This window comes from Neolamprologus multifasciatus, chromosome 12 (assembly GCF_963576455.1).
Source record: "Neolamprologus multifasciatus chromosome 12, fNeoMul1.2, whole genome shotgun sequence".
Classification (NCBI taxonomy): domain Eukaryota; kingdom Metazoa; phylum Chordata; class Actinopteri; order Cichliformes; family Cichlidae; genus Neolamprologus; species Neolamprologus multifasciatus.
Window position 1 is genome coordinate 26,704,975 of NC_140450.1, and position 26,872 is coordinate 26,731,846.

At 40.4% G+C, this 26,872-nt stretch overlaps 1 protein-coding gene across 9 annotated transcripts in view; it reads left to right on the forward strand.

Annotated features, from left to right (window-relative positions):
* ncor2 (nuclear receptor corepressor 2) overlaps window positions 1-26,872 on the forward strand; it is a 96,993-nt gene that overhangs the window by 28,560 nt on the left and 41,561 nt on the right. For 8 of the 9 annotated variants that reach the window (XM_085179423.1, XM_085179426.1, XM_085179427.1 and 5 more), the window contains exons 5-12: window positions 4,334-4,516; window positions 10,030-10,143; window positions 15,865-15,921; window positions 17,731-17,783; window positions 21,566-21,632; window positions 22,665-22,837; window positions 23,037-23,130; window positions 26,443-26,621. In XM_085179423.1, coding sequence (XP_085035549.1) covers window positions 4,334-4,516; window positions 10,030-10,143; window positions 15,865-15,921; window positions 17,731-17,783; window positions 21,566-21,632; window positions 22,665-22,837; window positions 23,037-23,130; window positions 26,443-26,621 — 920 coding nt within the window. The other variant, XM_085179430.1, reaches the window with a different exon arrangement.

Consider the following 26,872-nt stretch of genomic DNA (forward strand, 5'->3'; position numbering starts at 1 on the left):
ATACTGCTGAAGTGGAAAGACTCTTCTCCCCCCTCACACACGCAATGGCTAAAAGATGTAATGTCTTGTATGGATTTAGAAAAAATTAGATATACAGTTCGTGGGTCTAAAAATAAATTTTATAAACTGTGGTCCCCCTTTCTGGACTTCTTTGAAAGGCCCACAACTACTGTTACTGAGTAGTCCAAGGAAACCCCCCCCCCCCTTGTTTTTTTTTTTTTTTTTTTCTCCTTTTATGAGTCTGTTTGTTGTTTTTTGCTTTTGTTTGTTTTGTTTTTGTTTTGTTTTTTTTCTGTTTGTTTTTTGGTTTAGTTGGGCAGCAGGCTGACAATTATTTGTTGTTTTAGGGGTTAGGGTGGGAACAAGATTGAAGTTTTGGAATATTCTGAAGCATTTTGTGTTATTGTATACATTGTATTGGAACCTTTGTCTAATAAAAAGACCTTTGAAAAAAAAAACCAAAAAAAACACAATCAGTATTTTGGGAGGTTGGTGTATTACCAAAATGATATTCAACAATTATGATTAATCATGTAAAAATGGTAAGTTTTCCTTGAAAAATAACACACACGCAAAAAAGTCATCCTAGAAATCTGTTTTTTATTTGCCTCCTTCAGAGCCCCAGAGGATGTTATTAGACACACAGCCGAGGTTGTAGAGAGAGATTCAGCATTGTAGCTAAGCTGGCTCTCTGTGAGCAGCAGTAGGAAGACTAAGGGAGTTGTGAAACCGCAATTAATAAATAATAGAGCTGACCTAGATTTCAAAAGACTGAGCACGAAACTGTGTGAACTACAGATCAAAACGACTTGCTTGTGTGTAGAGCTGCTGATGAGGAGGTGTTCCTGATTTTACACAGAGTGCTTCAAACTGCCAGGGGAGGCAGCCAGCCAAGGAATGGTAAATAGATACAACAATAACAGACGGCACAGGGGAAAAAAGACATAGACTCTTAGGCTAGCAGGGAAACATTCAGGAATGCCAGCAATTCCCCCTTAGAGCGGCAAGGGCTGGAAACCCATTATGTAAGTGATGTCAGATGCAGTCACTGTGTGGAACAAGTGCACCTAATGATACTTGATGTGAGTTAGAAAGGGAGATGCGGCTGAAATGAGGCAAAGGGCAGATGTAGGGAGATGCATATAAAGGGAAATAGAGGAAAATAAGAGTAAAAGACTAACCGTAAAAAGGGAGTAGGCCAGTAGTATCAGTAGTAGCAGACAAAGCTGATGGTTGCAGCATGACTCACATGGACTGAGAATTAGAGGGACAAAGGCAGCATGTTACAGTAAACCATTGTTCAATCATCCTTTGTGGTTTTGGAAAGAAAATGAAATATAAGGGAGCATAAGAGTGAGACATTAGGAGAAATCATCTTTACAGGGGTGATCTCAGAGTTTACTGGCCTTATATGGCTTAAAAATGAGCATTGCTGTTGATGTTATGAAATATTTATGGAACTGAAGGAATTCACATGTGACAAAGCTGACTAATGCACTTTCCCCTCTCTCGCTCTCTCTCTCTCCCGTCTTTAAAAAAATCTGAATGACAGCCATTCTCTCCTGGCAGATTAACGCCGGTCTCCCGTTGGTGCCAAAGTTGTGTATAATACAGAAGTGCACTGCGTGTGCTGTGGTTTTCCCATTGAGAGCATTCAGTGACTTGAGGTCTCGACAGTACATGGGAAGGAAAAACAGTGTCATTGCTCCACATAATATTTTTCAAAGGCATACTGGGTATTGGAAAAATTTGTTTGAGTATTTTCTTATAAGGTTTCTGCTGCTGTTGCGTGTGTGCAATCCTTTTATTCTGAGGTTTATCACAGAAAGCAGTAATATGTTGGTTAGCTTGACGCACTTTTGATAACCGGGATTGCTTTGAAGGAGGAGGGAATGATATGATTTGGCTTTTGCACACGTGGTGGCATTAGTAGGATTGTGTTTGTGGGCTGTACCATACTCTAAGCCTTGCTAGCATCTGTGAATGAATAGAGTGGTTAGTTGTTAGGGCATCCAATTAAACCAAGTACTGTTTGGCATTGGTGTTATATTAGGTGCAAAGTATTATAATGACATTCACCTTTGACATATGTGAAAGTCATGTTTCAGTCACATCGGTTTCAGTAGGTTGACTCTAGCACTTTCTCAATCTAGAATTGAGAAAGTGAACCCTGAACTTAGCATGAGAACAGGATGTCTAAGGCTTCACATCATGCTGAAGAGTGTGAAACAGTTAAGCTATAACCTATACTGGGCTTGGCTTAGCGATTGAACTGTGACCTTTTCACACAATGTCAAAGGTCTAGGAACTCTTGACGTACCGCTTAACCAAACGAAGGATAGCGTAAGGAGCAAAATCAGAGGGAGAAGTCGATTTGAAAAATGTGTAGTGGTTTAAACTTCATAGTTTTGTCATATCATCAAATCCCATCTGGATAAACAAGGTTTCTAACTCAACTATTTAGTTTGCAGCTGTTGAAAGTTATTATAGTTGAGAGATGTTTTTTGGACAACATGAGCATGTCCTGTAGTTTACTGCTATATATGGTGAGTGCTTTGTTAGGGCTATCCTAGGATTTCATCATTAAGGACAGTGCTTCAGCATCCTCTGGCACTGACATTTTCAGTCACAGCAGATCTGCAGGGCTGTAATGCCACCTGCCTGGTCCAGATTAGCCTACTTACGTAACCTTCATTTCAAATGTTTAAAAATAACACAATACAAAACCCAAGCTGGATAAACACTAAAATGTGTGCATATATTCAGAAAGTAGGAACATTCACAAGCACCCAGATCTTTGGCCCAATTGTTATTGAGAAGTGACAGCCAGCTGTTTTTTTTTCTTCCTCTAATAATTGTTGATGTATTTTAGACAGTAAAAAAATACATTCCTCTTGTTCAGGCAGTTATAATGGTTTGAGTGTACAAGGGTGTTTGTCCACATAGCCAAAACTTTGGTGTAGAGATCACACAATTTTTTTTTTTGTGTTTGTGTGCACAGAGAATAAAAGTACTGTAGAGATTTTTTTTCCCTCCCTGCTTCTCTCTTTTCCTTTGGCTGCAAAAAATGCCGTGAATACTTGTATACAGTTCCAAGAGGCACGCATTAAGGACTGGTATTTCCATTACGGCAGAAAGCCAGAGGAGTAACAGTACGGAGGCTTGACATACTGTCTCTCTATATAGCAATAAACTAATATCATTAACGTAACACACTTAACTCTGTCAGTTCAGTGTCAAGTGGTTTTCTAGTGCAGTGACTTCAGACGAGCTTTCACAGTAGCTCGCTGCACTCAGCGCTGTGGGGTGCTAATATTAGCTGCTTGTGCTGTTTGAAAGCCAATCTGTGGACTAAAAAAAGGAAACAGTGAGACCATGAGTGATCATGTAAACCTCCCACTGTAGCTTCAGCTGTTAGTCTAATATAAACAAAGTTGTGCGGGGGCATTGTCGAAAATGTAAGAGGGTGTTAGCAGATCTGGAAACGGCAGGCCAGCTTTTAAAGAAAATATGAATGCATAAAATAGTAAAAGTGAATTTTTCCTGATATGTTGAATTCATAAAAACTATTTTGGATACCGGTATAAAACAAGCAGAGAAACAATACTGTTATTGTTATACTGCTTGTCATCCATGCTTTTTATTTTTGATTATTTTCTTCTTAAGTGCTGGTGGGCGGCTACACACTGTTGCAATTCTGCAGCTGCTCTCGAGTTGAATTCCCGCAGTCCCTCTCTTTGTGTAGCCAAAGAGCTACAGAAATGGATACCAATGCAGCGCCACAAACGCTGCTCAGTTAATGGAGATACCTCTGTATTATTATTTTTTTGACTGACTCACATCATTTCTACTTTGCTGGTTAATGAGTATTACCAGAATTTAAACCTCCCGCACACCCACTACCAATCTGATATCTCCCAAAGTGTCGTCACAGCAACAAAAATGGAGTGATTTTGTATTTTTAAACAGTCACTATTGTGCCTAAATCTGGTGAGAGAATCTGTGTGTTCACGGAGCCAATGTGTTGGCATTTATTCACTGGCATGTGCTATTGATGTAAAGGGTACACGCACTGTTTGGATGATGTTTCTTATAGAGTGGCCTTGAGAAATGGAAGGCGTGGGAGGAAACCTACAAGGTCGTTCTCTATAAAGAGCTTCTAGCAACAGCTTTTATGCTTGTTGTTTGTGAGGGCTCTTTTTTTTTCTGACCTTCTGGCTATAACATTGTATACACGTGTCACACTACAAAAACCCCCATTTGCTTCATTCTTACATCTTTTATATGTTTTACATCTAATCATGACACTGCGCTCTCTGTTGTGCTTCTGTAGGATCGTGGAAGCGCCATTGGGAAGCTGGAGCCCATCTCCCCTGTAAGTCCTGTCCATATGGATCCTGACTTGGAGCTGGTTCCAGCTCGATTCTCCAAGGAAGAATTGATTCAGAACATGGACCGTGTGGACAGGGAGATCAGCATGGTGGAGCAGCAGATTTGCAAGCTTCGCAAAAAACAGGTGTGTGTATGTACAGTTCTGCTCTTAACTTTGAGGATATACTGGTTACAAAATGTTGCCATCTTATGAATGTACTAGCGTCACAAAAGTGTTGTAAGCTGATTTTAATCAGTGGGAACACGTTTTCCAAGAATGTCTTTGCCAGCTAGATTGCAAAATAGTTTATCTTGTACAGCAATGAAGAAAAAGCTTCACATTATTTCCTTTTCAGTCAGTATGACACATCTACGTCTCATATTGCAATCATTGTTACCTTCCTAGATTACAAAATATAGTTTCATTAAACATAAAATTAGACTGTAAATAATTATGCAGGGTTTCCCACAAAAGTGGATTCTGTTTGTGATGGTAACTGCGTGGTGGGTTGCCATGTGCATGTTGCTCTTACCTGCTCTTCTAGCTCCCAAAACAGCATATTAGCTGCTGCCCTTTTCCTCCTCCTCATAACCTACTTCTTTTTTCATTAGCTATCTCTTTCTTTTGCTGCTCTGCTGCCACAGCAACCCTGGAAATATTTTAAGCACATTATGGTACATGATAATCACATGGGGCAGACATTTCTGCTTTCATTTAAAGAAAATTCTATAACCATTTAAAGATTTTGGGAAAACTCATTTTGAGTCTTTAAATTTTTTCAGTATCCATGTGAGTTAAGTTAAACATTCCACACATAATCAGTTGTGTGGGTGAGATATTTTGTGCGTAGAAGTTCAGTAGAAACTGCTGTGATGTCATTCATGTGCAGTCATCCTGCATTCATGCTAATAAATCACACTGAAATTGGGTTAAAAAAAAAAAAAGGTACTGAACTGTTTGTCGTGCTTGTAGAAGACGTTGCCAGCACTTGCATACGCCTGTGTTGAGTTTTCTTAGTGTACCGTCGTGTTTGTTTGAAATAATTGGTTTTCCAGTGTGACTTTCCCTGCCAGGCTTCAGTTGGCATCAAAGCAATAAAGTCTTAAATAGTCTTTGCTGTGTTGTAATCACCACGTTTGAGCTTGTAGCTGCTTTTTGCTTGGTGTGCAGTGATTATATACACAAACTACACCAGGCGTAGTTCTCTTCACTATTTAATTTGGGACAAAAGTAAGTTGAAAATGTATATGGAGCTATATATAACAGCTTCTCTGGGGGAGGAGTGAGACTATGGTGAGGTTTTGTTTGTCTGCACCACTTGTATGCTGACCACACCACTTCCCCTTTGGCTTCCTTCCATGATCAGTGATGAAATTGTATGGCCAAGCTTGTTCTTTTTTACTGAAACTGTTCCTTCAACATACATGTGATAGTTTGTGTGGGGTATGGTTTTAACCCTGTGAAAGTGTGTCACGTGTACTCCCGGAGACACCTGCTGTAACAAGAGCTACCACAAAATAGGTTTGAGTACTTTGCCAGATGTTTATATGTTTACGTGTCTGTGGTTTCTGTTTATAGTAGCGTGTAAAAGCCTTTATTCACTGCTCACTTTTTCATATTTTGTTATGAAAATAGGAAAGATGTGTAGGATTTATTGAAACATGAAAACATGCGTGGAAAGTATATGACGCAAAGAGTTTGTACAACTCGAACAAGCTTGAGGTCCAAGTGGTATGACCATATTTATTCTTCAACATAGCCTGAACTCTTTTAGGCAGGCTTTTTACTTTAAGTAGTCTTCAGCAATAGTTCTCTAGGCTTCTTGAAGGACATTAAAAGCTCTTCTGTTGTGTTAAAATGATTTTGCATTGCTCTCCGGTTTCCTCCAATTTTTAAAAGGCACACTGCTGGGATATGCCGAACTTTTACTTAAGTTTTTTGTGCAAAAAATATTGATGCTGGTAACAAACTGACTAAATATGTTCTTAAAATTGGTTCTTTGCAAAGTTGTAGGCTTGACACAATACTGGTTCATCCACTGAGTTCCTGGTTTATGCTTGAGTGATTCATAGGTCTGTGCTAAGTAGCAGGAGTGAAAAAGCAGCAAATTGAAAGACCCTCAGAAAGTCTGGAGAGCTATTGCTCAACAGTACTTTAATAAAAAGAAATACAAGAAAGTCTGGGTTGGAGGGGAAAAAAATACAGAAATGAGAGTGGCTCAAAACTTTTGCACAGCGCTCTAAGTAACGCAGTCAAGCTGACAGTAAAATGATGGCCCTGACATCAGAGATGAGGGTGGTCTGAGACCTCATTGGTGTCACCGCTGATGTAATCTCATCACAACATGTCCTGTAGTTTGTCCTGTTTTTGCCTCACTAACATAAATCAACTATTGCCGTAAAATTTGCTGGCATGAACAAACACGACTGCTGAAACTGAGAACTGCCTCCTTTCTCTCTCTCTTTTTTTTTTTTCCAAATTACCACAAGAACCAAAATGAAGCCAGCTATTGGATTTCAACCTTGGTGTCGAACCTTTTTAAATGATGGAGAATCTAAACTCAGCTGCTCACCAGCATAAATCAAGATCCCTCCCCTCATCATCGTCGCTTAATACACACAGTATTTTTTATGGATATTTTTACAGTCCGGCTCTCTTCGAGCATTAAAACATCTGGACTAATTAGGTGGCATGCTAAAACTTTATTAAAAGGTTTTGGCAGAGTTGGTGAATGGGTGGCGGTTAAGGTTTAGGTTACAGCCAGCATGATTCATGTCAGCCAAGCTCAGGATGGCTGTTTTATTTTATTTTACTTCATGGTGGGTTTGAACAGGGAAGGGGGCTCTCTGTGGGGATGTCTGTTTGCCTCACCAGATTCTTATCCAGGGCTATAATGGCAAAAGATGATCCATCTTATACTCCTCTCAAGTAGATCCTCTGGAGGCTGCCTTTCCCCCCCTTTCTGAAGCCCCTGTCAGGAGATCAGAAGGAGGAGTGGGGAGGGGAACGTGGCTGACTTAACTGGTAGATACGTTGTATGGTCAGCAGCACTTGGTCTATTCTTCCAGATAACTAGTTATAGCTGAGTACACTTCTCCAGTTTCTGTCTCCATCTTTCAGACCCATAGACTGAATCTTATGGAAATAAGGTAGACAGGAAGTAAGATCTCAGCTCTCTTTTGTGTCTTTTATAGACTTGTCACCTCTTTGGGAGGGTGTCAGAAATGTTAGTTTCCTGCCTGCTGTAATAAGAGAGAAACATGTTTTTCCTTTCAGTACGTACTTAATTCTGTTAGATTTGTGCTGATAGTTTTGTGATATTTGTCAATGTATTTCATGCGCAGTGTTTGAAATGCACATTTCCTTTTTAGTTAGAGGTGGATAGCTCTATTATTACTGTAAACACGGGGGGGTAGTTGGGTCTTACATTTACCTGATTGAGACTTTTGATGCTTTTTAAGTTGAGTTTCTTATAAGTATCAGACTATACTTGCTGCTGAATTAGATTTTTGTCAAGCTTTTACTGAAAGTCTGTCCTTGGGTCTGACTCTTTCAATGTAGCCATTGAAAAGAAGCAGTAAATTAAATGCAACAGTCCTTGTAATCAGATTTTTCTCCACCTTGCGTCTCATCTTTTGATACAAGTTTAATTTGGATACTTGTTCTTATGGTTTAGTAGTTCAGAGTTTAAGCACTACCTAACATATCTCAGAAGGAGGACAGAAAACTAAATTGTGATTGGATAATTTTTTTTTTTTTTTTTTTTTTTTTTCTCCGCCTGTCCCATTTGGTTCTTTAGCCGTCAGAATTGTTGTCTGAAGACCAACAAGGATACCCAATGGATTTATTTTGCCAAATGGATCATCATGGCATTGCCGTATTGGTCCATTTGATCGACCTTTGTTTTTATTATTTATTTTATTTTCAGTTGTTACAGACGGGACAGACATGAGTGAGGGATAGGAAAGGGAGAAAGAAAGAGGAAGGAAAAGAAAAACAGAAGGGGAGAGGGACAGTGAGAAAGGGGGGAAGAAAAAATATCTCCGGGATCACCTGTTGAGAGAAAAAGAATAGAAAACAAGCAAAAAACAAAACAAAACAATGCAACATACTATACACAACACCATCGCATTAATCTAGCTAAGTGTAAACAGCAGTAAATACTAAATATTGAATGTTGTTGTGCAGCACGCAGGACAGACAGCGCACAATGTGCTTTGAAGTAGCAGCCAAGAAAGGTGTGATTTAAGTCTACGAATAGTGAACACCCATGTGCACACCTGTGTGGATCGGCGCGCTTGTATTCAAATGGTTTCCCCATGTAATGGTCTGCTAGAGGATGTAGAGAGCCATAGCCCCGTCCCCCAGGGCATGAAGCAGGCATGGAGGAGATCCAGGCCCCAGACATCCAGAGGCCCCAGAGTGCAAGAGCCCAAGGAGGACCACCGGAGGGGCATCCGTGCCACCTTCATGGGAAGGGCTGAGGATCCCCAGATGAGGGGTCACCCAGTAGCCACCGGGCAGAAGCTAGAGGGGGCTGCACCGGCGTGCCCGCCGGCTCTGCCGGCAGCCAGCTGTGCCAGAGTGAACCGAGCCGCAGGCACAGAGGCCGGAGGCCCGAGGGCCCCCCGCGCCCCGGAAGAGGCGCGGGGGGCCTCTTCCGGGGCGCCGGAAGAGGCCCCTTCCGGGGCGCCTCTTCCGGAATTACCTGATAATTTAATCAGGTAATTTTAAGTATTTGGAGTTTAAGAACAGGCTAACGGTTAATTTCTTGCTAACTAGCAAATCACTGTTAGACACAGACTTGGATGACTGGCACTGCTGAATAATAAGAAGGAAAACGGTTGTTCATAGGTTGATTCTACATATGCAGCATGTCCTATTTAAAAGTGAATGTGTTAAGCTCCAGCTTTCTGTGTAGTGTTTTAAGTGTCTAAAAGTGTTTTAATAGGTTTAAGCTCATCGTCGCCTTCCGTTTTCAAAGTCAGAAGGAAGTGGCTGTGTCCACATGCTGCATGTTGGTGTCATAAAGTGTGGGCGGATTAATTATCCTGACTGGTACATTTAGCCTCTTCCACATATGGGTAGAATGCACAGTTCGAATAGCAGTCCCCCTTTGGTTGCATTTACACTTTGCTTTTCCATTTATGATTTCTGCTTTTCTTTCTATAAACTGGTTAGCTTCTTTCTGAATGCCAAAATGCTCCACAGTAGTTTCCTTAATCCTCTGGTTCTGTAGTGTAATCACAAGTAAAGCTTGGTCACCTGCCAAGATGACTAGTAGGTTAAAGAACTTCCTCTGTTCCAGTATTTGTCTGGTGTTGTTTTTCCACATGTTCATGTCATTATTTCTCTCTTTTCTGTCTGTCTCTGTCTCTCTTTTTTAGTCAATGGCTGTTCAAGCTACACACCAGGCATTGGCTCTGTTTACAAGCTGTTTTGGTAACTCTTTGATTAACTAGACCCTGGGGAGCTAATAGCTATTACAGTAAATAGGACAGTTAATGCTGTCCCTGTTGGAGAGCTAGAGAAGGACAGCTGATCTAATGCACACTGTCTAACCTCACAGCAGAAACCTGTGAGCCGCAGGTCTTCCTTGAAGTCCAGGGCCCTATTTTAAGCATTAACTGTCATCTTTGTTTACATGCACGTTACAGCAACAGCTGGAGGAGGAGGCCGCAAAGCCCCATGAGCCAGAGCGACCCATCTCGCCACCACCAAGTGAGGCCAAGCACCGCAGCCTGGTGCAGATCATCTATGATGAGAACAGGGTCAGTGGAATACACACGCACACACACCTTGCATTTGAAATAGTTTCACTTCATTTTGACTATATTTATCGGCACAAGTAAATAATAGTGGAGGAGGGCAACCGTTTCCTCATGTTTGGGTGGTTTTTGGCTGGTGCACAATAAGCCCCTAAATTAAGTTGTGCTGTCCTCAGAACATTCTCTGATGTGTGATGTATGCTAATTTTGTTCTAATGTCAGAGATGAGAAGCTGCTCAGAGTTTGAAAATAGTTTCTGTAAGCTAATCTAAATTGCACAGCAGGTGTAGCTTTAAAAAAAAAACGCATAACATACAAGTAGTCTATAGTACTTTTGTGATTTTCATTAATACACTTACACCATAATCAAGGTTTGTGTTGCTCATGGTGGGTTTATACAGTCTGCAAGAATGTTTCTTTTTCTTTTCATTGTGATCTATCGTTTTTAAATACCTTATTTGATTAAATTCTTGAAAAAAAGCCCAACCCTAAATTGTGTAACAGAGACGGTGAGTGTCACAGTTGCGTCTCCTACCTGTTCTCTAGTCTTTAATGTCAGGCAAGGCAGAACGACTTCCTAAAGGTCAGCATATCAGGTATGATGAATCACAGGTGTACGCATGCAAAAAACCCCAAACAAACAAAAAACATACACATATCAGGAAATGATATAAATGCACTTGTGTCTTTTATGCTGGTCTGTTTATGCAAATTCTCAATTCTTTCCAAAAAGAAAAATGAAGCAAAAATAAAAAATTCATTAGAAAATCTGGCCAGTCTTATTTATTTATTTATTTAAAAAGTCCAAATCAAGGCAATAATTATGTGCTGCAGAGAATGTTGTGTACAGAAGTCTATATTTGAAGTGATTCTCTGTGCTCTCGGTCCCTCTAGTGGTCGGAAGGAGGTGTGCACCTCCTTTTCTTTTATTATTATTTATTTATTTTTTTAAATAAAGTGGCCTTTTAAGAAGGGAAGTCCTCCTTTCATTTCACTGTGCCCCCAGATTCAGGAAAAGAAGCTGGATTTAGGAACAGGTAAACAACTACTTGTTTGCTAACAAAGCAAATTTCAATATTGTCAACATTTCTGGCACATTCAAGGCACCAAAAATGAAGAATTGGTCGTAAAGGTGTAAAGTTTTAACCCTGATTAAATGTCATTCAAAAAAAACCAAACCAAACCAAAACAAAAAACCCAGTACAGGGACACTTTTTTTTCTATCTTTGCTTGTTTTGAATCATCATGGGCATGTCAGTGTAAGGTCATCCATCCTGTGTTAGTCCGTGTGTGGAGGCTCCAGTAGCACAAAGTGACGTGTTGGTCATAGCCTTTTACAGCTACGTTTCATGTCCTTGCCTTTGGCTAAAGGCAGTATGTCGGACCGTTACACAAAAAACAAACCGACAAATCTTGGTATTGTGTGTCCGAATCTGACTGCAGAGCAGAACATTTTTGCATCATTTGTTTGCCTTCAGGTTTTGTTTTTGTGCAGAAGCTTGGTTTTTAGAGAACAATCATTTTCTGCTAGTTCATGGCCACAAATGGCATTAAAAGCCCTTTTAGGAGAGCTGGGGTTGTCCTTCACAACTATTACTGTCATCAGGCACAGCTGACTCAAAGCATTTCTGCGAAATAGCAGGACATTGCTTAAGAGTTATCTGGATGTGTACAAATGGCTGACTTGTAGCGTTACCTCTGTAACACTTCCCACTTCCCTCTCACTGACTTGATGTACTTTGGCCTACTGCCGACCCTCCAACTTGCTTTTGCTTCACCCTCCCTTTCTAAAAAAAAAAGAAGAGTTTTTTAAAAAAATAAAATAAAATGTATTTCTAGTTTTATATTTGTTCTCCCTCTCTATGAAGGAGTGTTAGGGCCATATTAAGAAATTATTCTATGTTTTGAGAATAAAGTCAAAATTTTGCAATTGATGTCAAAATACTATTTTAGCTAAAAAGTGGAAATGCAGAGATTCCAGACAGCTTCTATACCCTCTACAAAATGCCTGGTGTTGATGATTTAGTAAAACAGATTGGACAGCTGTCTTATCTTGTGATACAACATGCATCCTTTTTATTGCACAAGGGTGTGACCATTGATATTCTTGTTATTTCATATTTTACAAATCAAGACAAATTTTTAATTCTGGCTTATTTCCCTTCTGGCCAGGTGCAGCTTTCTGCACCATCTTTTCAGTGTCTTTATACTGTGTTTATGTGCTAAAAGAGAAATTTTCTTGTAACTAAAATGGAAAATGATGTAAGATTTCACTAACTCGACTACACAAGGCATTGTTTAGAGGGTATAGGAGCCGTGGCAGTTTGTCTTGAAACTGGAATCTCCACACTTGACTTTTTTCTCAAAAGAGAATTTCCCTTTTATTCAAGATAATAATTAAAATATAAAGATGATGATCTTAGAAAACTGAAATGTAACATAATACAGTAAGATATTAAATGAATCCAGCTATTGTGATCTGAGGCAGTAAAGATATCATGCTCAGAGAAAACAGTTTTTTCTAGCTTGGTTTTAAATACTACATGTGAATGAGTGTAAACTCTACTCAGCCCAGAGGTGATAATACACTTGAAGGTGTACGGTAGCTTCTAGAAATGCCAGGAAATCTTAGAATAACTTGTACAGCCCCATCTTTTTTTGCAGACAACAGTTAACAGTAAATGGCCTGTTCTAGATAGAAATCATTTACGCCTGGCAACATCTGACTCAACGGCTCCTGGAGCGTGTGTGTGTATATATATATATATATATATATATATATATATATATATATTTATATTTTAATGCACTCAAACTTCTCAAAGCACATTGGGCTTTGGAGACCTATTGTTGTGTGGAAGTTAGAGCTTGTGCACCCTAATCTTTTAAAGCAAATGATCCTCACATGTTTGCTTGTTTATAGAGGTTGCAAAATAACTTACATCCTTTATGTCCCTCAGCTTTGGTGCTATACCCAATTTAAAACAAAAATAATCACTCGTAGGTGTGTGCTGTACACCACCTTGAGTATGTATTTTAACATGTCGCCACACACAGGTGTGTGTATTTAAGCATCTGTCTATTATTACTTCAGCCTTCGTGTACCCTTTTGAGCTCATGTCTTTGTGTTGTCATTTGTTCCCGCTACACTCTGCATCACCAGCTTTCTCATGCAGGGTTACAGCCTCATTTCTGCTGACAGCCCTTTATCAAACTCTGGGGAAGGCTTAGCTCATTCTCATATTTAGAACACGGACACAAAACACAACAGGAAAAAAGATCCTGTGTTACACTGGCTTATCAAAATTGCATTGAGCTATTCTAAATTCTTTCATTATTCTGTGTTAAGTTTGACCTCTAGGCTTTGTTATCTTTTCGTACCTGTTTTTTATTTTTATTTTTCCCCCCTAATGGGAGTTTCACAGGTTTTGTGATTGTAGTCACATCACAAAAAAACCCCCAAAACGAAAAAGCACACTGTTGTAGTTTTAGTTTGAGCTTATGACCTGCTGGAGAAAATAGTTGATTTACAACTGCGCAGACCTTAAGTCCAGTGTGCTACCACAGGGGAGTGTGATTGAAATAATAGAACCAGCTTCTCTGCTTCGGTTGTGTGATGGGCTATGTGTGGTAGACATGGATCGAGAAAGCAGTTATTAAAAGCATCGTCCCTCCCTCATGAAATAAGCAGAATAGTCTTGTCTGCTCCCCCTCCTCACTCTTTATCTCTGAACATGCCATTTCAAGTATTTTCATCTGAATGTGTGTTTCAAGCGGTTTGAGGTCAGAAATCATGCAGTCTTGTTCTCAAATTTGCTTAAAGTGTCACAGCCAGGAAATGAATATAAATCCTTGAGTCTCCCAATTCCCCTGAGGATGAAAGGCTGCTTTTAATAATTGCTGCTCATTAACTGCTTCTGTAGTAAGCAAGCTCTCTGAGGCAACACTCTGCAGCCTGTTACACCTACTCACTGGTGACGAGCAACAGGAATGAGGAAAAACTCTAATCAGACTGAAGGAAGAATAATAACATTCCGATACAGTATTTGCATTTCAAAGATATGTATGCTGTGCATATGTAAAGCATCAGTGCTTTTGCTTGCATTCATAGGAGGAAATGCACGGTAGTTTTAAAGGTAGGAGCTGTGTCATTTGGATTCCCTCTCAGGTGACCTACTTGTCAGCCTGTGTTGACTGAAGCTGAGCTGTGCTGAGCTTCTCTGGGGTCTCACTTTCAAGTCTGTTTGCATGAGTCTTGTATAAACTTAGGAGAAGGTCCCCAAACACCTCCTTTGTTACCACTACAGTGAAGAAACATGGTGGGAGGTGAAGCGTGTAGGCTTCATCACACACCCACCCACCCACTTCTCCCACATGCTCCTCTCCATCCAACACCCTTCTTTGTTTTATACTGCCATCCTGTCTGTAATAGCCCTTTCCCATTAGTACCTACTTAGGGTTTTCCATTACGTGATAACACCTGATACCATATATGCTTTTTTTGGGTACCTACTCGACCGCGGTTCCAAGCGATCCAGGGCGACTGGAAAATATGACATCGAAAAACTGTGTGCCACCAATTGGCTAGTCAGAGGCATCACACGATGAGTTATTAGAGCTTCTGCTTCACGAAAATTGAAACCGCCATTTTTAAAACCAGGCGACAAGGGAAATGGCTACACGGAAACAACACGGTGGACACGAGCTGCCCTAGTTGTCGTGTTCTTGTCGCGTACAAATGACGTCACGGGACGTTCGCACGCGTTGCTATAAAGACCCCACGCCACCTTAGGCGGTAGTCGATTGTAATGGAAAACAAGTCGAGACGGGTCGTACCACTTCAAGTCGCGTTGAGGTAGTACTAATGGAAAAAGAGTTGAAGCCCAGGCAGTTTAGATTGATCATTGAGGAAAATGAACTGAGATGTGAAACGGAGCGTGCAGCGTGCCACCAAGGAGGGTCTGTTTGATTAAGCTTACATAGTGGAATAAAGAAAAGCATGAAAAAGCACTGAGAGGAGCAGTTTGGGCCACTGCTTTCAACATTTGTGTAGTGGAGCTAAATATAAATGTATGGAGGAACAGAGCAGCAGAGAGGTCACCCCGAGATGGGGGTGTGTGGGTTTTTTTTTTGTTTGTTTTTTGTCCCTCCCCCCCCCTCCTTTTTTTTCCTTTTTTAACTGCCCAGCTTCATGCCCCAAAACCCCTCCTCTCTTGTTTTATGGTCCCTGGACCAGGAATTTTGTTTTTTAAGGGGTTGATGGCTGTAGGTAGCTCGGGGTAAGAGCTTTCTCTGTCTTTCATCAGATGTCTCTTATTAGATAAGTACCAAAGCCTTGTAGCCCCCACTCCTCCTTGTTCCTTGTGTTTTTTTCTCTTCTTTTTTTCTGCTCTTTCTCTCCCACTCATTTTTTGTTCCACTCCCACTTGCTTTCCTGCCCGCCTGCTCTTCCTCTCTTACCTCTCTGCTCAGGGGTGGTGAGTAATCTTTTATTTTTTTATCTGAGCGAGAGAGAGAAAGGGGAGAGGGTGCTGAGGCAAGGAGCTGCGGCCCAGCTTCAGTTAAAAGCTCTAATAATAGTCAACGCATCCATCTCTCCATCCAGCCGGCAAGCAGTGGTGTAGCCTTAGTGATCAAGTTAGCATGTTCATTGCGTTGCCGTGGTGATGGCAGAGGTGCAGGCGGCCGGCTAATGTTCTACTTGTGTTTATCTTTGCTCACTAGAAAAAGGCAGAAGAAGCTCACAGGATACTGGAGGGACTGGGACCCAGGGTAGAGCTGGTGAGTAAAGACTTTATTTTATCTCACAAGTCAGTTTTTGCATTTCCCTTTCCTCCACCCCCCGTGTTTTTTCACAAGGTCACATTAGAAGGATAAAGGATGCTTAGGGAAGAGGAACAAGCCTGATCACATCATGACCTCAGTTCTTAGGTTAAAGATAATGAAGTGAAAACATTTGTGTGCTATCTTAAAGCTCCATTAGGTGGTATGTTAAATAGTTAATTTTAAATAAAATGACTCGCATGTTGCTTGTTCTAGCAGTCGTATTGAAATGAGTACTTCTGCTCCTTTATACATTTCCAGACTACTGTGTTTTTCTTCATCTACATCCTGATATACTATGTGTGTCCATCTGGCTGTCCATACATCTTACTCCCACATGCATAGTAGCACACTGTGTGTCCACTTGGCTTTTTAAGTTTTTTTATTTTTTAATTTTTTTAAATGAGCCTATTCAAGAGCCTACGCAAAATACTATCCCTATTTTGTCAACGCATCCATCTCTCCATCCGCCTTGAGGCGACTTTTGTGATTTGGCGCTATATAAATAAAATTGAATTGAATCGAATAGTTTATTTGTTTTATGAGTGAGTTCGCTGGATTGAATTATATCATGTTATCGGTCTTCTGTCAGTCACAACTTTGTGTCAGTCTTGCTAACCTCCTGAAACCCTTAAATAATAAATTTCTAAAAGCTGATATCGCATAGATCCCAAAACTGCAACTTTCATCACGCGCTGAGCAAAATTCACTGAACCAGCAACAAAAGAAGACCGAAATTATATTTCACTTTTAAAAACTGTAACATGAATTCAGCCTTACCTTTGCTTTTTATACCAAAACTTTAAAAATCGTGGCTATGTCTCATTTCCTGAAAATCTCCCACAATGCCTCAGACCGTTTCCTGCCAAAACGTTGCCATTTTCCGACAGTTACAGAGATTGAATTTAACAATGGTAAGTGTTGTGCTTTTTGCATTCACTTGTATTTCTCGCCCTGCAATTTCTGATTGGTGGGGTTGATGTAAACGTTGTGATGTTACTGTGATCCTACTGGCTCAAATGATTAAAAGGAGGGGTCAGTCATGCAAATCGGCCAATAGAAGCCAAAGTTACTGCCCCTCAGAATTTTCAGGCCCACAGACTATCCATTACATTCATGGACGGCCCATTATGCACGTGTATGTGGGTAATTCTTCAGAAAATATTCAAATACAAGAAATCTTTAGGCATGTAAAGAAAGTTAATGTTGTTAATACCTGTCAATTTTCACTCACTGTGCCAAATTGCAATACGCCTGGCTATGTCTTCACTAAAACCTCTGCAACTTTTTTCAGTTTCACTCCGCAGCATTGCAACTATTGCACACATCATCCATATAGTGATTCATGATTTTCTGGAGTTTTGTATACTGCAGCATTTTTTAAAAGGTCTTTTTTTCATATTTTCTTAAAAAAAATTTCTTCCATCCTCAGTTACTTTCGACACCTATATTTACACCTCTGATAAGGTCTCACAAATTTTAGCTTTGTTTTGATACTAAGATTGTTTATCCAGAGTGTATGCAGAGAAATACTATATTTATTTTGGACATTTTATTTTTGAGCAGTAATCTCAGGAAAAACCCTGCGGTTTAAGAGGTTAACTCTTGGTCATATTTTATTTTATTTTTTATTTTTTTGCTGTAAGGTGAGAATCATATTCATGACATGTTGGAAGGAAAAGTGACATATGACCTTTGTTTTATCTGTTATACAGTAGGAAAAAAATGGCTTTCTGTTCATCAGCTTTTTTCCCCCCTCCAATCCAGCCTCTGTACAACCAGCCATCTGATACCAAGCAGTACCATGAAAACATCAAAATGTGAGTTTGTCATTATATATGCCTACACACTCTCATCACTAAGTCTTTTATACACAAACACTAAAATACAGGTGTAACATATTGAATATGTTAACTGACATGGGACCTCCTGTGGGATAAATGTCACTTTAGAGCTCTTGATGGACATGTTTTATATAGATTAATTACAAACGGATGTATTTAAAGATGTACACCAATTAGCCAAAGCGCTAAACCCACTGACAGATTAAGTTTTTTGTGTCAGTGTTGTGGTTTTTGTGTCTTTTTTTTTTTTTTTTTTTACACTGGCACCTGTCAAGTAATAGAATAAATTAAGCTGCGAGTGAACACAAAGCGGGAGGAGAAAAAGGCAGCTTTAAAGATCCAGGTGATTTTGGCAAAGACCGCCCACCCCAGTGGGTCAACAACTGGTGAATTAGCGATAAGGTCATTGGTAGTCAGTGTGTGTTGATGCACATGGGATTGAAGAACTGCTGCTGTTGACCTCTGTCCTAAATGGTGAACATCGGTGTCAGAACTGGATCCTTCAACAGTGCAGGGTGTTCTCTTCTAAATAATGATTTCTTTTACATCATGTGGATGTTTAGGGCCACTTTTTCCCAAATTAGCAAAGAGATTGGAAGGAGAAGACCTGGTGAAAACAGTGTTCATCTGGGAAAACTGGATTTTGCTTTAACCTACCAAAACATTAGATACTTTGTTGTTCTAATTACCTAATATCCCTTTTTTGTGTCCGTGTGTGTCGGCATTTTAAGAAACAGGGACGATAGTCTTGCTTCTAGCACAGCACAAACCTTTGACCTACCTAAATGTATGGTTGGTTTTGATTCAAGAAGTTGATCTTCTTGAATCAAAACTAACCATACACAGCCCTCTGGCAGAAACCTGTGTTTAAAAAAACAAAAACAAAGAACAAAAGTCAGTTTTATGGTATGGAGGAAATGCAGTGCAAATTCACTTGTCAAGAGAGATGTAAAAACATTTGCTTGCATTTCCTGTCAGCTTGCAGCCTGTGGTAACCACACACAGCGACACAATGTACTGAGAAAAATTATGAAGCTGAATCCGGATTACAAGAAAGTCAAAAGGCCACAGAGACCAAAGCGGAGGAATATAAGTTGCTATGGTTGACTGGTTCCTGTGTTTTGGTGTCGACTGGCATATACTGGTAATGTAGGCACAAAGGATTTGTTATTCAAGCTTTTGGAAACCATCATCAGTGGCACCAGGACCTGCAGTTTGCTGGTAGAGACATGTGTTAAGGGTTAATGACTCCCTTTATACTTGGTAACATATAAAGAAAATAGTTATTTTTTGTTCAAATTATGTTCAAATTGAGTGCTTTAAACCATGGACGTAGTGTCAATTCATACTTCTCCTTTCCAGATATATTATTAAGAAACATAACACACAACTCAAATCGTAGTGTTCTCTGTCTTGTTGTTGTAGTTGTTGCCTTACCAGCTGCTAACTGGTTAACATTTCACCCTGCTGATCTCACTGCAAAGGGTCTCCTTTGCAACTTATCAGATATTAAGGATCTGCTGCTAAAGTCCTGGGGAGTCACCCCCCTTGGCAGGTCAGAACTGCTTCAGCAGCACAAGGAAGAGGCGCAGGAGACTCGGGAGCTAGTTTTAATGTTGTGACTGATTGATGTGTAATCAGTGTATACAAGGAATTTGAAACCTGATAGTAAAACGTTAAGAGCAACAACACCTATATAATGTAAATGAGGTCTACACAAGGCAATTCCTGTTATATTCTGTTAACTTAGCCTTTGTTTTTGTTTTTATTATAATTCCAGCGATTGAAACTTGGTAACCTTAGCAGCCATTAATCCCTGCATTGGTTTTATATTGCCTCAGTGTGAGAAACTAGCTGCTTTCCACCACATCCCATATTTTAACTATCCTTTACCCATTGGCAGACCACAAACAATGGCATTTCAGAGGGGGATGTGAGATAAGCTAAGTAGTGAGACTTGATGGAATTAATGTGTGTAACAATGGGGAGGCTAAGGGGTTAAAAAGACAAGCAAACACAAAAAAATGCCTACTGGAATAAGAGAGGAGCAGAAAGTATACAATCCTGTGTGGCACTGCCATGTCTGTCAATATAGCTTATGTCCATCTGTAATCTTTTAAGGACTGTAATTCACAGTGAGGCACATCAAACGACTCTGGGAGGGTGTAGTGGCTCGCCTGCACCGTTGGCACTGTAGTTTGGGCAGTGGCGCACCACAAGATGTGTCTGACCTCTTACCCGCACACTGCTGTCTTCACCCCTTTTGATCCCTTCATCGTTTGATCAGTATTATTGCCTCAAAGCAATTAACTGAAAACTGTCTTCACTCTCTTCGTGTTTATGTTATTAAATACCAGTGTGTCGCTTTGAGCCTGCACAATTGACTCCTTTGTTTTGTTAACTGGTTTGATAACCTTGGTATTCATGTTGGGATAGGCGACTAGTAGTATCTCTGTGGAGCTCTGTCTCCATCCTAGTTCATCATCTCAGTGTATCATCACACAGTAGTAGTAGTGTCACAAAGGGCATTTACAGATATCCTTTTTGTATGCAGTTTACTGTAACGGCAAATTCTAATTATGAGATTTGAAAAGTTTTTTTTTTCTTAGTGTGATGGCACCACTGTAGAACATCTGTCACAATTTTGCATATAATGCATCTTTCAGCCACCATGTTTTAGAGGTATAATGCCAAATTACAGTGTTCTCCAATAGCTTACAGCAGGACAAAGGAAACCTTTTGTAAGTGTTCAGGGCTGCTAATCTTTCCTTTTTCCATCTGGTGTCTAGAGGACAAAGCCATCTCTGTCCTTAAAGAGCTTAATCTATCAGTCCTGTTTTTGCCATAGTGAGTTAGTTCTCATCCATTATAGGCCACATGTGTGGACATCTACACTATCTAGCTGGATTTGGCAGCTTTTATCTTTCCTCAACCCTGCTGCAAGGCCACAGCTCAACATGTGTCTATGTTTGTATGTGTGTGTGCGTGGGAGTGTTTTTGTAGGTTGGGGGTTGAGGCTCTGTAGATCTGACTTGGTTTTGGTACTACAGATAAAAAGTTGGGAATGCGAGCAGGGCCATCGTCAGCATTTATATCTCTGCTTACTGAATGCTATCGTGCTATCTTTAAATTTTCACAAGAGTCATACACCCCTGTTAGCCCACTTCCTAGTTTTCCGTCCTTGTCCATGACCTGAAGGACCCTGCGGCTCAGCTGAAGTGACTAATGTAGAATAAGATTACATTAATCAGTGGGGAACGTGACCTTACAAGTGACAGATTAAGTGTCAGGAATAAAACTCTGTCTTGCAGCAAAGAGAGACAAACTGAGTGGCTGCCTAAGGAGATTACTGGCCCTGACCTTTATTTGAAGCTCTGTGGCTGGCTGTTCCCAGCACAGACAAGTTTTATAAGTTTGGCTCCCTCGCTGTCCTTTCCACCCAGAAGCAAGTTTGAGTTTATCGAGTGGTGGCATACAAGGACAGGCATTGTTTGTGTTTATGTGAGTGTGTGAGAGTCTGAGAGTGTGTGTGTATGTATGTGGTTATTTATGTATTGAGAAAAGAAGTGCCGCACAGAAGCTCCTGAAATAATAGAAAATGTACCTGAGGATCTTGAGGACATCATAGGCTTGGCTCCATTATGTGAGAGAAATATGATGAAAGCCAGAGCAGTGTCTGACAATGATTGGATCCCCCTCACATGTTCTCACCTTATTCTTTTATTCCCATCCTTCTGCCCTCTGTTTTCTCCTCTTAGAAACCAGGCGATGAGGAAGAAGCTCATCTTATACTTCAAAAGGAGAAATCATGCTCGTAAGCAGTGGGTAAGTATAGAACTTCACATTTTTGACTCTCTGCTGGCCTTAGCCCGTGACGGATGACTAGTATGAAAGTGGGCCAGCTGCTCCTTGAAGTGCGTGGCCATTTTAGGCATACCAAAAAAAAAAGGGCTGTGGGTATGATCTGCTGTTGGTACTTGCACTGTGCTCCTGGGAAACAATTGCTTTCAAAACCAACCAAAAAAATAACCTATGTTGTCATCTGAAAGTATAATTTTGAATTCACTGTACACTGTAATGAGCAGTGTACAGGGTTACCCAATGCTCCAGCCTGCCAGGGCCTGAGTAAGACTGAGCTAAAGAGCATGACTATAAATAAAGCTGAGATCAATCGGGTGAGTTCTGATGCTAGAGCCAGGCAGCCATTGTAAAATCAACTGACTTGACAGGAAATCATTATTTTTTTACTGACATTTGCGTGTATCCAAAAGTAAAAAATATATGATGAGAAAGTAGCATCTAATCTCTCAGTCGGTGCCAGAGGAACTCTATCACAGCATATTCTGTATTGCAAGTTGATGTAAGAAAAAAAAAAAAAGGTTCAAATGCAGCATCTCATCAGTGTCACAGTGTCCACTCTTCTCAAAGTGAGGAGCTCCTTGTGGGCAAAGTGAAGGGAGACGTTACATTGTAATTTATGAGCCCGCCGAGGGTCGTGTCTCCACCAGGGTTAATGGCCTGCTTTACAGCCTGCCTGTGAGGATGCTGGGAAAACAGTTGGCTGCCGTCTGCCGGAGATTTGACTCGAGGCTAGACTCCTCGTAGAATACCAACACGTCACTTTGCCCCCTCTGAACACACAGGGGTGCATGGTAGGATACACCCAGGAGACGTAATGTGAAAAATCATTTTGTTCTTTGAGGGTTGCCGTGTGTTTTAAGGTTTCCTGTCAAATCTTCAGGAAATGCATGTTCTCAAACGTAATACTCCTCCTAGTTCAAATCCAATATGGCATAAGGATCATATTTAAATAGATCCACATTAGACTGAGCTCGTTTTGTTTCTGTGATCCTTCAGGAACAGAAGTTTTGCCAGCGCTATGACCAGCTAATGGAGGCTTGGGAGAAGAAGGTGGAGCGCATTGAAAACAACCCACGGCGCAGAGCCAAGGAAAGCAAGGTGCGGGAGTACTACGAGAAACAGTTCCCAGAGATCCGCAAGCAAAGAGAGCTGCAGGAGCGAATGCAGAGGTAGGATGATTTGTTTTCCCTACCGGCACAACAGACACTGTTAATGTAACAGACTCAATCAGTTTGATTTGTTGCCTTATTACTGCTGCTCTTGTAAAGCGTTAACGTGGATTTGTTTCATCATCTGATGTAGGTAGCTCACTGCCAGCAGTGTGTGGGTAGATTTGAATGAACGGGTCTTCTTTTTTTCTTTTTGTAGCCGTGTTGGGCAGCGAGGGGGTGGGCTGACCTCATCTGCAGCTCGCAGTGAACATGAAGTCTCTGAAATCATTGATGGAATATCTGAGCATGAGGTAAACTCTTCTCTTAAAGTGGCTTAGCCCCTAGACTTGGTCTTCATGTGCATCTTGTATTTGTAAGTTCTCCCCACTCAGTTTGGAGAAATGTGATATGCCTTAATATGTAAATCTGTATATGTGAGCATTCACCTATTTCGTATTAAATATGTGAAGTTTGTGAGCTTAAAAATTGTCTATATGTTAATTGCTGCTGGTTTAAAGGCAAGTGCAGCTCAGGCCAAATATTGATGTGTAGCATTTTAGCTTCACTGCACTTTGGACACATTTTTTTTTATTACACATTTTTTTTATTGCTCTTTTTTTGGTGACACCTGCAGTTACTGGTGGCAGTACTGATACCAGTTTAATGCTGCACCTCACACAGTTATAGGTGTAAAAAGAGAAAAAAGGACCAGAAAATCTGTCAGTAATTGGCGTTTCCCATCATCATGCTGAACAATCATATTTTTTTTTTGTTTTGTTTGTTTTTTGAAACACACGACGTGAGTCTTTGAACAAAAACTTGCTGTAAAAGTGAAAGCTGGTTACCTTGCTAAGAAGTCAGAGGTGTGCTGTTGCCTGCAGCACTTCATCTGAACAGATCACTAGCAGTTCCTCCTTGTTTCTTTACTCTCTGTCATAATTCAAACTGATTCACTGACAGAGCAGTGCCAGAGATGCTGACATAAACAATGCATTTGCTCTGACTTCAATATAAGTCAACTTGTGTTTTGTTAGGTGAATTTAAATGTGAAAATGCTACAGTGGGAAATGTTTGGTTTGCTTCGGCTATGATAGTCTTGTCATCAGCTTTCCAGTGACTGGAGGTTGCATGTCTAATCGACTGACAATAAATAATTGCGACATCGTCAGGAATAAATACATCTTTAGAGTCCTGACTTCGGTTCAGGAGATGAAGCTTGTAGTGAGGAAGAGGATGACGCTTTATCCAGATGCCAGGCGCGCCCTCTTTCTTTGTATTTTCACTTTTTTGGCAGGCATGAATAAAAATTTGCCTTCATGGCACTTTTCTCCTCTACCTTTGGTGTGCTTTGTATGTGACCAGTCTCTAGCCACATGGATAAATGCAGTTAAGCAGAATGACAATGTTCATCACAGCCACCATATTCAAGGTACCAGGGTAACATGTCAGATTCCACAAACCCACACCCGCTATTTTTAACCTCGTAAGCCCCAAAGGGGTTTCTGAGCTTCCTGCTCAAAAATGCAATGCCCAAATTTAATTGATTATTTCTTCGCAATTACAAACTCTGCCCTTACAATCTTGGTATCAAAATAAAGCTAACACTTGTGAAATTTCATCAGAGGTGTAAATATTGAAGCAGATATTACTGTGTCAAAGTTACTGAGACTGGAACACAGAAAAAGTAAGTAGATTTTATCCTCGCCCCTTTTTTTTATTTTTTTTCTCTTTACATTTCTTAGCATATAACCCTTTTAAAAATATGCCTCAGTTCACATTTCATTTCAGAAATTCAGTAACCAACATATAAACACCCTCTGTGCAAAGATTTATGTTTCTGTGGACAGTGGACAGACACTGTACAAAAATGTCCAATTTCGGCACACAATTGGACACCATACCATTGGAATTTTTTTTTTTTATGTATTAAAGAGCAGAAATTAATTAATTTTATTAACAGGCCTAAAAATGTTTTTTTTAAAAATATATTTTTGAAGAATTAACTACACATTTACATGGTAATGGCCCTATTCTGCAGCGCGCATAGTGCGTTTGATTGGCCTCTGACCCTTTAAACTCTAAGGGGCTGTAACTTTGGTTTCATTTGGTCAATTTGCATGATTGGCACCTGTTTTTAATCGTTTGAGCCAATAGGATCACAGTAACAATGTCACGTTCACATCACTTCAACCAATCTAGAAGATAACCAGCCTTTCTTTAGCCTATATATACATGAAGTCTGAAGAAATTCTTGTTCGGTTTTGTTTGTTTAGCGGACTTCTGCGCATTTACGTAACTGCTCGTTTAATCATGGCTTGTTTTCGGTGTGTTTGGCGGTTGTAGAAATTGTTTATATGACATTTTAGCTGAGATTCAGAGGTTTCTGTGGATACCACACATGTCTGGACTTACATTTCTCACCCGCGTTATAACCAATTAAACGTGATCTCCTCCTTTTTGCCCCGGTACCGGGGGCGTGGGGCTTAAGTGGTTAAAAAAACGACCAACTATACTTTTGAGGCCACCACAACCCAGAAGCTAGCACAGCTGCTTTCAGCTGGAATGCTCTCAAAGGCTTTAGGAGTTTCTGGAAGTTTCTACTGGCTCTCTCACTGGTAGTCTTACCTCGTTTCTCTTTCCTTTATGTACTGTGTAATCTGCACAGTTGACCCATAGCCTTAGCTACAGTAATCATAGTTCTTGCCCGTTATACTCTGTGTAATTGTTCTGCGATCTAAACCTTCAGGCAGAGAATGGGGAACTTTAGCATGGACTTCAAAATCACAGGTGAGTAACTGCCTGGAGATTGGCAGGTTTTGGAAAGAGTTTTAGCATTAAAAATATTTTGACAAGTGTTGTGGGGCATTTAAAGTACAAAAGCTAATAATTACTCCAGTTGAAATGAAATTCATTTCTCAAAGTGTATCTTCAAATTGAAAATATAGTCACTGAAAATATCACAGACCAGTCACAGAGGAGAAAAGTGCCAAGAATGCAAATTTTAATTAATGTCTGCACCTTCAGACTCACAATATGAAGGATCACACCTATGTTTTATCATCTGAGACAGGGTCCCCCTCACCAAAGAAGTGAAAACACAAAGGAAAGACACAACGTGACTGGCATATAGATAAAACGTCATCCTCCTCCTCATCACAAGCTTCATCTACTAAACTGAAGTTTAGTAGATGGACACACAAAAATATGCACAAAGACTCGTACTTATTCCTGACAGTGTCATGATTACTTATTGTCAGTCGATTAGACTGCAAAACTTCAGTCTTTGGAAAGCTGACGACAAGACAGTGCTTTTCATTTACAAACCAGTCCTGAGGTTTTTGGTTCTTTGTTATGTTGCAAATAATTGAGTGATGGGAAATAAGTCTGTGAAGGAGAGCTGCTATTAGACCTAGCATAACAGAGCCTGCTGAGTCACCAAATCACACTGAAATTCTGTGCTTGTTTTCCAAATGCTTCAAACATCATGTGCTATCACACGACTTTTTAAGAGTGTGCATGTCTGCATTAGCACTAGGCTGTATGTCTCTCTGGAGACCAGCCCCCTCACTCCAGGATGTTGATTTCTCTGTCTTGTGTGGGTTTGTGGCACGCGTGGACACTAGAACACAGAGAAGCAAATGCGACAGCTGGCAGTCATCCCTCCTATGCTGTTTGATGCTGAGCAGCAACGCATCAAGTTCATCAACATGAATGGGTTGATGGGCGACCCCATGAAGGTGTACAAGGACCGGCAGGTTATGAATATGTGGAGCGATCAAGAGAAGGACACGTTCAGAGAGAAGTAAGCTCCTTTCCTTTGATAATAACACATCTAGAAACAGAAGCTGTTGGACACCCACAGCACAGCATATGACCAGACTGTTGGTTTTCCTTCATCTTTACAGGTTTATTCTGTTTTCAGATGCTGTATTAACTTTCAGTTCAGCTCTTACTTTCATAAAATTTCCTGAGATTTGCTTTTTATATAACATGGCGAACTGCGTCTTTTACTCCCTGTGAAACATGTGTGACCGAGAAAGGGTCAGGGAGTTG